At 40.8% G+C, this 12162-nt stretch overlaps 1 protein-coding gene across 1 annotated transcript; it reads left to right on the forward strand.

Annotated features, from left to right (window-relative positions):
* Positions 1-137: 137 nt before the first annotated feature.
* cfap52 (cilia and flagella associated protein 52) lies at positions 138-12162 on the forward strand. Its single transcript, XM_035180033.1, has 14 exons — positions 138-404; positions 921-1120; positions 1357-1493; positions 1594-1722; positions 1812-1911; positions 2202-2318; positions 2710-2810; positions 2955-3125; positions 4088-4236; positions 4447-4592; positions 5073-5224; positions 7495-7597; positions 11396-11507; positions 11783-12162. Exons 1-14 carry the CDS (start codon positions 344-346, stop codon positions 11962-11964), a joined length of 1860 nt encoding a protein of 619 aa, XP_035035924.1. The 5' UTR covers positions 138-343; the 3' UTR covers positions 11965-12162.

The following is a 12162-nucleotide window of genomic DNA, read 5'->3' on the forward strand; positions in this document are numbered from 1 at the left end:
ACAGCTTTAGTGGCTCTCAGCCTCCAAACAGTGTGGCAACAAAGGCAGCTGCCTTTACACATCAGTGGCAGCTTCTGTTGACACCGGAAGTGCCTCTGCGAGCTGCCGCTGCCACGATTCGAGCTCGCTGTCTCTCGCAAACTGACGTTACCTAGCAACAGTCTGGGGACACAAGCTACCGCTGCCACCATTTGAGTTAGCCCTCACTGCAGTTTGCTGAGGCACAGGAGCTACCTGAGCTGTTAGACACTTTACTTTGCTGGATAAATGTACTTTTATTGATGAAAGTAACCTCACAAAGTATCTTTACACTCAACAGGAGGCAGAGAAAGTAGAAGTAGCCATGGCCGATAAAACACAAGGAGTCACTCAACTTGAACTGGAGGCTGTCATTGGCTTCAATGGTAAGTTTTCTAACCAACTTCCAACGGTTTCTAGTTGATGCTGAGCTAATGCTAATGCTAATGTGTGATCATGAAACAATACATAAATACGGGAAGACTGGTCGTCCATGTTATATCGGATGTATGACTCAGGATCTTGGGTAGAGTATTTAACGAACAATGTCAGTTGTGACCTATATACAGTCTATGGTTGTGACCCTCCACAGTTGTTGTTCCTCATTATAATGTAAGATTAGATGCTGCTCCCTCCATGGAGATCATCTCCAAGAGATCAGAGCCACAGTCCTTTCATCTTATCTGCGACCTTCCAGTTTGCTGCTTTCAGTCTTCTAGCTGTCATGCATCCCGTTGTTAGAATTTGTTTGTTGTGTTTGGACCGGGTTCCTTTGACAGAATAATTCAAAAGGCACAAAGAACAGTTATCACCAATGATGATCGCAAACAGTTTATTTTGTTGTCAGTTTCTGTATTAAAACATGTCAAATCTTACAGTATGCCACCCTTTCATTTCATCAGGACACGTGTTTTCTGGCTTGAACGTACACCCAGACAGAGAGCACCTCATCTATCCTCTGGGATCCACGGTGATTCTGAAGAGTCTCACAGATGGAAAGCAGGAGTTCCTCCATGGACACACAAACAATATATCCTGTATTTCAGTGTCCAACAGTGGATCGTATATTGCCTCTGGACAGGTCAACTTCATGGGCTTTGAGGTAACATAATGTCAAAGTTTCTAGTTTGGATTAGGATAACTCACTAAATTCCCATTATCATCAATTACCTGTTTGATTTATCCTTTTGATGTGTGGTACATCAGGAAAGAGTCATTCTTGTTTGCATCAACACAATGTGGACTTGAATCCTTTCAAAGTAAAGGATGGAAAAACACATTTATCACTTGGAACATTTAGAAGAATTATTTACATGTTTACCCCTATGGTTTACCCAGGCTGCAGTTATTATCTGGGACTATACACAGCGATCAATCCATGCCCAGCTGAACCTCCACAAGGCGAAGGTAGAGGCGCTGTCCTTCTCTCCGAACGACAAGTACCTGGTGTCCCTCGGGGGTCAGGATGATGGCCGGTAAACATCATGTTTGGTCTAACTTGTGCTCCTAAATTGACTCAGCTGTACAAACTCTCGATTTTGTTGAGTGTGTGATGTGTTTTCTGTGTGTTGTCAGCATCATCGTTTGGGATATTGAGACCAAGCAGTTCATCTGTGGAAGCCCAGCCTCAGCTAATAGTTCTGGTCACTGCTTCACTCTGCAGTACTCGAATACCAATGACAACGTCTTTGTTTCTGCTGGGAAGTGAGTGAATGCTGTTCCCTGTTAATGTGGCTTTGATGTTTTTATCTGCAACCATTTTAAATATCTTTTTTTTTGGGGGGGGGGGACAGTGGAACACTGCGAGTCTGGGAGCTGAACCTCACCAACCGGAAGATCACAGCCACAGAGTGTCAGACAGGAAAGCTCAGGAGGATGGTGAAGTGTATAGAGGTATGAGGCTGTGAGAGTTTTTCATTCACATCATATTGTTTATCCAGCTTATTAAACTATTTTTAACCACTTTGATGTTTATCTGAGTTTTGCTTAATGGCTTTTGTCAGTTTGACTGCTGATACAACTGTTGTAGTCCCATTTGGGGAGATATACAGCCACTAAAGAATGCACACAAGCACACCACTGAATGTGATATCACACACTTTCATGAAATAAAAAACTTATAGTCCACTAGATATGATATTAAGATAGCATTGGTCAGGTTGACTTGTTTGTATATCACACAGATCTCAGAGGACGATCAGTTCATTTTCTGTGGCACTACCAGTGGAGACATAATGAAGATCAACCTGAATTCGAGGCACCTGAGTGACTGTGGTCCAGTTAAATCAAAATACAGCCTGGTAAGTCAGCCTCATGAGGCGCAACACGGGTCATTTCAGCTGTTGTTCACTTGCACTGTCATGTTTCCTGCTTTGTAAATCGTGCTGATACCGTTTTCCTGTTTGAACGCTCTTTGGAAAATATATGCAATGGTTGATATTGTGAATTTCATTTGATCAGCAGCTGTAATTTCTCCATTTGTTTGTATGCTCCATTTATTCTTTTATTTATAAAGTGTGGTAGCTTTTAGGTTATACGTCCTGTAGGTAATTCACACAGCTCTTCAATATTCGACCAGATCTTTGTAGATAGATTGATCAATCAGCTTGCATCAAAGAACTAGTAATTTGAGAAGTGACATATTGTTTGTGTACATAATACGTAATTTAAAGTCATGCCTTTTCTGTGCAGGGGGTCAGTGTCCTGAAAATACTGAAGTCTGGGTACTTACTTCTAGGATCTGGATCCGGTACCATCACTCTGTGTTCCAGTACTACCTTCAAAATTCTCAAGTGAGTCCTAAAACTGTATCATTATATCATGTATATATGCACAGACACACACACACACACACAATGGTATTCTGTCCTCTCTGTGCAGAATACCATTGTAATGTTAACTGTTTAACTTTATTTTGATCTCTTTTCCCACATTAGGAAAGTTCAGGTGGAAAAGGGGGTGACCTCCATTGCTTTAAGAGGAGAAGACGACCAGTTCTATGTTGGGACAGAGGCTGCTCAGATGCACCGCATCAGTTACGTGGACTTCGAAGCTGAACTCGTGTCCAGCAGCCACACCAGTGCTGTCAAGGACGTAGCCATTCCTTTGTAAGTAAGAGACAGAGAGGAAGAGAGGAAGAGAGAGTAAAATGACTTCTGGCCTTGTTTCAGCTTTAATAATTGACTGGTAAATGTCGTGCACTGTTTAAATTCAGTCTTGTTTATATTATACTCAATTGTAATCATAAAAGCCTCTTACAAAATGTCTATACAACCTCCAAACAAAGAAATATCAAATAGCTTCCACTTCAGATGTGTTGTATTGTATAAGTTTGCATTGGCATTTGTTGTCTGATTCCGCATTTTCAATCTGTTCACATTTGTCGTGGAAAAAACTTTAGTACTTCACTGTTTTTCTCAAGCTTGCCATGCAGCGAAGGTGAACTTTGCAAGCAGACAACATCATACCAGCGTGTATTGGATTGCCTCTAATTTAGAGTCAGACAGAAACAGACCTGGTGCTATATTTCAGTAACTATCACAACAAGTAATTCAGCCATTCAGCATATTGTTATGTTATTTTGCCCCCTGGCTGAATAATTCCATACCAGTCACAAATCCTTCCTCTTGCAGGTAAACGATATGCACCCAAGGGAAATCCTCTGATATTCTGTAGAACAACAAAACTAAATCTTTCCTAATATTACATGAACATATAGTGATGATTCCTAAACCTCTAATGTGACTAGTTGTATTTCTTTCTTTGGCAAAGAAACGTGAACTTTTAACTTTTTAAAAAACTTTAAATTTCTCCTTGTGCATAACTTCAGTACCACATTGTGCTCACTAGAGGGTGACATATGAATGCCTCATCCATGTCACTTCATTTTGAGCTTAGAAAAACTGTTTAACTGTAGATATATTGTACATAGACGTGGGTTTGAATCTAACTTTATAATATAAATAATTCTATGGATATCTGGTTGCCTTTAATCAATTAGTATTATTTTATAAAAGGTAGTTATAACCCACATTCACTTCACTAAAATTCTTTTTTGTTTTTCTGCCAGGGGAACCTCTGAATTATTTGGAACCTGCTCTGAGCAGGACATCAAGCTGTGGCACATTGACAACCCTAAAGAGCTGCTGTGCATAACTGTACCCAACATGACCTGTAATGCCCTGGACTTCATGGCTAATGGACAAAGCATCATTAGTGGTGAGAATCAGGGAGAGATGTCTGTAAACAACACACTGGAGCTTATTGCTCCAAGGCTCTGTTTTTGTTTCTTGATGTGAACTGTAGTTCAGCCTTGTTTATATTGGTCACTGGTGGGCATGAACCACTAACACCTCTGCTAATATTATACTATTTTACCTACTGAAATCAAACTTATCTTAGCTTTGAACTGATGTCTCTATTTTCCAGCATGGAATGATGGTGGGATTCGTCAGTTTGGGCCAGAAAGCGGTCGGCTCATGCTCATCATTAACAATGCACACAAAAAGGGGGTGACATCCATCGCTGGCACCAGGGACTCCAAGAGGATCATCAGTGGAGGGGGAGACGGGAAGGTCAGGAGTCATTAACAGTGATATGCTTCAAACTAATACTTCAGTTTCCTCATCAAGTAAAAATAAAAAACAAAGCAACACATTCTAATTTTCCAAATACCATGATAATAAATAGATTTTACAATTTCAGTACCCACCAATCCTTCCAAGATGTGCAGTAAACAGCTGGTTACTCAACACATTATCTTCTGGACATTTTCGTTTTAAATAGAGTTTTAAAAAGAGTTGCTTTGCTTTAATCTATTGTAATTCTATGGTACAGATGCAGGGCTATTGTGCACAAACACAAATATTTTAACATGTGTGTTCAATACATTGAGACTGCATTATGACAGATTTACAAAAGAAAGACAGCATATAGTTGTACTATGCCATTGCATTACAAATCACTGAAAGAAAGACAAGAGAGTATTTTAATATGAATAATATCTGATGTACAAAAGCATATCCTGAGAGGCTTAATGGGTTCTCCTATTGTAGGTGCGTGTGTGGGAGCTGCAGAAACAAGGCCATCGACTGCTGGAGACCATGACAAAGCACAAAGGCCCTGTGACTTGTATCCAAATCAAGAGCGACGACAGTGAGTGTGTCTCTGTCAGCACTGATGGTTCCTGCATCATCTGGGACCTTGTGTGAGTAGCTCATCTGCAAATACGCAAACACATGTGAACTTCAATTCACAGAGCAAAAACTTAAACACCCATTTCACACATACTGTATTAACTTTATTCTTGTATAATTAGTGAATACAGTACTCTCCTGGGTTTTCTAATTCATTTTTAGTTTATGTTAGTGGTTGTAGCAAATACAATACAATCCTGTGATTCATTGGTCAAATGTTAATTCCACCCATAACCTCAAAGTGGGTGAATCTTAAATTAGAGTTTTCTAACACTCAGCTGGGTCTATTTAGCTGAGAGGACATGAATTGATAGATATTTAATTAGATATAAAATGTCTAATAAGAATAATAAGGCGATGAACTTGTGAAGATACCCTCTATGCAAATATTCCCACAGAATTTGGTCAAAATCCGTCCATGTGCTGTTGAGTTATATTGTACACACACACACACACACACACACACACACACACACACACACACACACACACACACACACACACACACACACACACACACACACACACACACACACACACACACACACACACACACACACACACACACACACAGGTGAAAACAGTAACCTACTTGTTCAGCGCAAGCAGGGTAATTACATTATCCAGTACTCGATTGCTAATGATATACATAACCACCAGAAAAATAAATGACAATAGAAAATCGAGAGCACTGCCTCAAGGTCTGAGCTGCTATGAGAGAGCAATGCTGAAGTTGTCCCTTGGTGTCTGGCTGGTATAATAGGATTCAAAAGAAAAAATCCTGGGCTTCAGAAAGCTTTAAATCCTTCAATCCATGGGCTTCTTCTGAGAAGAGAATAAAACCTTTAAAAACTCTGACAGTGGTTGAATTATGAGTGATTCTCCTCTTCGATGAATAAGTCGGTGGATTAAAGGGCAGCCGGGGCTTTTGGTATGATTACTAACAAGCTGATGGAGAAAAGAATATTAGACAGACAAGAGCCAACAAAAAGGATGGGGAACCTTTTTTACAATCAAGGGCCACTTACATTTAACATCCTTTGAGGGCCATTCAGATGCAGACTAAATAACTGAAAACATCAATCTATCCCTCTTATGTAATAACTAGACCTGCCTTTCTTTTGTCAAAGAGGGTTTTTTTCAGTGTCAGTTTTGAAATAACTGCTCACAGCAGTAGGTTGTCCCAAACAAAGATGTAAACTTTGGTGCTCGTCTCCTCCGAATGGTGTAAATCTTCAGGCCGTACATAACTTTATAGATTTCGGGCAGAGGGAGGTTGTTGTTCGAAAAACTTTGAGTTTGTCGTTGTTTTGGAGCTCAATGATTTCATGTTGTGGGTTGTCAGGCACGTCAGCTGGATCCATATTTAATGGCGTAGCAAATATTTTCAGTTCCTTTTTGTTTACTTTTCATCCACGCAAAAAAAAAAGGCCTGAAGGAGTTTTGCATATGCAGACATGATAGCAGGTTTAAATTGTTCTTGCAGAGAAGGAAAACGCACAGTGTTTGCAAACAATGATGCACAGTTTGACTTTGTCGAGTCCTCACAGCTCCGCAGCAGCAAAAAGGCTCCTTCAGTTTTACATCTGTATGAGGTTTCAACTTCTTAGCGTCTTAGCTTGTTCACTAGAAAACCTGCCTGTGTGACATTGTCTCTGCCACAGTGTTAAATCCAGCTAACAATCCGGTTTATCACGTTTCCAGCTGTCATGACGCTACATATTATTTTTCATCACGGCGACTGCATCCCCGCAAACATTAATTAATTAATTACATATAATTTTTTGTTTATGTCTGTGTATGTCTGGTGGTCAAATTGTCTCATAGCCGTAAGCGGACCAGAAGCTGGAGGTTTCCCACCCCTGGCCTAAATGAATCTGGACTGACACAATAATCTTTCTGTACAAAGAGGACATTTTGTTGGGGTTTGTGTGTGTGCATGTTTTCTCTGCAAGTGGGTTTGCAATACACTAGTTTCTTTTTTTGTGTTTTCTTATAATTAGATTAATCTGTAACTATACAGAATGGCTTGTGTACCATAGCACACACACCCAAAGTTGATTAACAGTAGATGCTGGACAGAAGTGACGAAAACCAGAAGGCGAGGCAACTGTCACACCATTGACATGGCTCGTCTTCAGTAAACTGAAGTGGGCAGTTCATGGAGTGAGAACACCCCCAGCATAGATTATTTTTCAAGATTATGAGTGCACCTGTGAAACACCCTCCTCTGGAATTTCTTTAATCTCATCCTCTGGCTCTTCTGCATCTCTTCCTGTAGGCGATTCATGAGTCTTCAGATGATGGCCACCAACACGATGTGTAGGGCAGTGTGCTACCACCCAGAGGAACACCAGATCATTACCAGTGGCACTGACAGAAAGGTGAGCCTCCGGACTTTAACTCAGTACCGATAGTGCATAATAATTGTAGAGCCCAACTAGAGTAATCCATTACATTAATCTAAAAAATCCATCCATGTATCGGTCTTGGTTGGTTTTAGGCACTGGGATGTAAGAGCTGGTTAGCAGAGAATTCCCAGGGACTCATAACAGAGCCACTCATCCCTCGCAGGAAAAAAAACACAGTGATTGAAAATCCCTCTGTGTGCAAAGAGACTGACACTCGACAATCATAATCTAGATATCTCATTATGCTGTTATTGTCGTTATAATCTCCACTCAGTGAAAAGCCTGTCTCTCTTGTAAGATCAGCAGACTTGCACGAGCACACACACACTTGCGTGTCTGTAGATTAGCTCGAAAAGCTCCTAATTTGTTTCCAGGCTCAACATAATTAAGCCACCGTGTTGGCTGCTAGTCACTGTGGCAAAAACACTCAACACTCACACTCGGAGTCATTGTGATTAACTCAGCACCACTTATTTACGTAAGGTCACAAGTTCGCCGTGGCAGAGTGAAATGCTTATTTCCTTGATTGTGCACTTCATCCGCACCCTTTAAACCCCGCCACACACACCAGGCCCATACGGTTGCCTCCCCCCCCGCACACTGGGAGGCGAGGACAAGTTGTGCTGATTAACTCAGCGCTGTGGATGTGCTGAGCGAGCGGATAGAGAGAGAGAGAGTGAGAAGGAGGGATTCATGGGAGAGGAGAGAGATTGAGAGGAGTGCTGTGGTGTTCGTGCCTTCCTGCGGATGTGCCTATGCAACCCAAGCGCCAGCCAGATCCACCATCTGCTCATCCCAGGACACAGGCGCTCTGTCTAGGAAAACAAATACCAATGCTCTCTTTCTTTCTCTCTTTCCCTCTCTCTCTCTCTCTCTCTCTCTCTCTCTCTCTCTCTCTTTCTCTCTTTCTCTCTCTCTCTCTCTCTCTCTCTCTCTCTCTCTCTCTCTCTCTCTCTCTCTCTCCTTACTCCAAACGGCTAAGAAAAGGATGAGGAGAAAGAGAAAGAGAAAAATTGATGATGATGCATGTTTACCTCCACCTAGAAGTTTATATTTCCATTGCTGTTTGTCTGTCTGCAAGTTTACGCAACTGGCCTCATTGATACAAGGAAGGACCGAGGGGTGCTGACTCTTCTCTGATGGTCAGGAATGATATAATTAGATTCAATAGATTTAATGTTTGATTTGCTAAGAGAAGATGTAGTTTTGATGGCTAACGTAAAATAGCACATATAATAGAATAGAATAGAATAGAAAGCCTTTATTGTATTGTACAACGGGAAGGGCATCCAAAGAGCACATACCTCCACCAAGGCTGATTGGCCACTTTATCAACATATTGCATATACATGTGTCAGATACATGTGCACAGAAATGTTCCGCAAACATCAAACAAAGACAAATCTTTGTTACCATACAGTAAGTGAATAAATTGTTTTATGTTTTACCTGTTCATTGATACATATGAAGGATTTTCTACATAAAGATCTCTGCATTATTTATTAAGTTTCTGTGTAATCTTACTTAATAACAACCAACAGCAAATGAAAACATAACCTTGGCGGGGGTAAAAATACAATGAAATGAAGAGTGCTACATCTGGTTGGTTAAAGTGAAATAAAAGAAACAATAAACACAATTCATATATTATATCACATAGTTAAAACAACCTTTTATTGATAAAAAAAACAAATAAATATAAAGTGCCATAGCCAGCAGTTTACACAGTTCATAGTAGTTAGGTGTGATCTTAGATAACTGAGAACTTTGTGAGCCTCATTCTAACTTCACATTTAATGAACTCATTAGCCTAAGGCCTGAATGATGTAGCTCCTCTTGCTGAGCAGACTGTACTCAAGTCTTTCCTGGTAAGGAGGTGAGCTGCACCAACAGAAGCCCTGACATCTAAGACCTGCTCCCGCTCGCTGCATGTAATTAATTTACCTGGTGGCCCAGTGTCATGGCTGAGGGCCAGACCCCCAGGCTGAGGTGGAGGGAACACAGATGGGTCCAGACAACTCACACAAGCACGGGTCTCTAATAAGCTGCTGCACAGATGAGACGAGGGAGGTAAAGGTCGTGACTGCGGCCATGGAGGAAGGGATGCAAGGTGACATAGTGGAGGAATGAGGAGTGTCATTTTTGGCCACACTCGTATTTATACAGAATCCTTTGTGTAAACATTATTTTCCCGTACACAAAGAGAAGCTATGTAGTGGTGTTTTTTGGAGGTACGTCTTTGTTTGCTGTTTGTTGGAAACATTGCTTAAGTGGTCCCATGATAGTAAACACAACACACTCCTCAGCGGAATGAATTTGCATAATCTGTGCAGCTGTGAACTGTATATTCTGATCTGAGGCAAATAAGCAAGATTCATAAAAATAAAATAAAAAGATAACAGGACTTTCCATTTTTTGTTCACGATGAACCGTCTTCCCCTTTGCACGTGACTGGTGTTTCTCTTAGTTATGTTTTGCAAGGTTATTTAGTGGAAATATTAATATCGGCAGTGTGAGTAAGGCAGTCTGAGGCAGAGGAACGCTGTGGACTCAAACAGCCCCCACAGAAATGTTCCTGTGGCTTAAAAGGGCAGCTTATTGCTTTGAGAATCACTCTGCAGTTCTGAAACTATAAATAACATCCCTTTTTTTTTTTTTCCCACTGAGCCTTTTGTTCCTCTTTCATTCCAAAATAACCAACAGTATTTGATATGTCAGTCTGAGATTACATTTTCTCCTCCCCTAATGCATTATGGGCATGGACTTGCAGAGGAATGAAATCCTGTCTCAAAAGCCGTTGTCGTAAACGTTGGGCTTATTCGGAGCAGCTCTCGAAGTTTTACTTTTGAGCATAACCAACATATATGAAGCTGCATATGCTTTCTCTTAGTCATTTAATATAGTAAACAACTGTATACTGTTTATTAGCATCATGTGAGTCAGGCTATAGATTTAAATTAGATGTTTAAATTTGTTTTATGATACTTTAATCACTTGATGTGCGTTTTGCTATCTGATAACCCTGTGAATCCATCTGGCCCCTTTATTTACCTTGTATTACCTTAATGCTTTTAAGATCTAATCAGTTTTGGTGGTTTACAGTAAATACAGGGAGGAACCCTTGTTTGTGTCCTGTACTGTGATGATTCTGCTGCTGGTGCTATAAATAACTTCAGCTAACAAGTGCCTTTTTGTGAGACTGGATACTTTTGGCAGCTGTGAAGCCCCAGGGATGTTTAAATCTCATTCAAATCAGCAAACATGTCTCACAAATAGTGTCTGACAGGCTGATAGAATCTGACCACAGATCTGCTCATTTCCATGCAAAGTGAGAATAATGGAAGTTCAGTTTCAAGGTGTAATGTTGCATATTTCAGAATGTATATGATGATGTAATAGAACAAAACCATAACAAGGAGTTGTCATCAGCTTTATCGTCCGTGTAGTTTGTCTGTTCAACAGCTATTGCATGTTTCATCCACTAACATGAAGGAGGCGGGGTTTATGACCCATACTGCCGCCAGCCCCTAGGAGGCGATCTACACTATTTTGTTTCCTCTTTGTTTTCTTATATTATTTTACTTTACTTTACTTTACTTTACTTGATTCGATTCTATGCTACAAAAACAGTGGAGAAACGAGACACCACAATATCAGTGTACATCATACTTAACACACATATACACTGTTTCTCCCTTGACTTCCATAAACAATGCCGACAATGAACCCACCAACATTTGATCATTTATGTGTGTTTTGTGTTTGTCTCAGGTTGCCTACTGGGACGTGTACGAAGGTGCTACCATAAGAGAAGTGGAGGGCTCGCAGTCTGGGCCCATTAACGCCTTGCACATCTCCCAGGACGGCAAACACTTTGTGACGGGTACGGCCCATTACACCTCTGCTGCTTGTTGCATTGCTCATTTTATCAATTTACTCTATGTTTATATTTATCTAATAATTTAACCAAGTCCCCAAGCTCCTGGATTGTTGTTGAATCAGTATTGTCTTGTCTCGGGTTATTTTTATGAGGCTTTTTTACACTTATACATTGAGCGTTTTCATCTCTTCAGAGCCTTTGTTTTCACTTCCTTGTCTAATATTATAACACAAGCTTTGCTCAAACTTACTGATACATTTCTCTCCCTTCCTGACCAGGTGGAGAAGACAAGCTGGTGAAGGTGTGGGACTACATGGAAGGTGCAGTGACACACGTGGGGGTAGCTCATGGTGTCACTATCACCAGCATCAAGATCTGCTCCAACAACCGCACCTTAGTCAGCACCAGCGCAGACGGAGCCGTTCTCCGCTGGAGGTTCCCTCATCCGTCTTCCTCCTAATGTGACACTCCGTGAGGCAACAGGAACTTTTAATCCAGTGCCACCACATTCCCACTGAAATGTATCAAACATTCTCCTGTAATCTTTCCTCTGACTTGGCAAATACTGTCATGAGAAACTGGTCTTACATTCTTACTTTGTCTTACAATGTTGTTACTCTCAGAGTAAGGAAATAAACATACTTTCATTCAGCATCAA

Source organism: Hippoglossus stenolepis, chromosome 2 (genome assembly GCF_022539355.2).
Source record: "Hippoglossus stenolepis isolate QCI-W04-F060 chromosome 2, HSTE1.2, whole genome shotgun sequence".
Classification (NCBI taxonomy): domain Eukaryota; kingdom Metazoa; phylum Chordata; class Actinopteri; order Pleuronectiformes; family Pleuronectidae; genus Hippoglossus; species Hippoglossus stenolepis.

Coding starts and splice junctions, on each gene's coding strand:
- cfap52 (XM_035180033.1), top strand. CDS start 344: ATGGCCGATAAAACACAAGGAGTCACTCAACTTGAACTGGAGGCTGTC. Junction 1,121..1,356: donor TCAACTTCATGGGCTTTGAG/GTAACATAATGT, acceptor TGGTTTACCCAG/GCTGCAGTTATTATCTGGGA. Junction 2,811..2,954: donor ACTACCTTCAAAATTCTCAA/GTGAGTCCTAAA, acceptor TTCCCACATTAG/GAAAGTTCAGGTGGAAAAGG.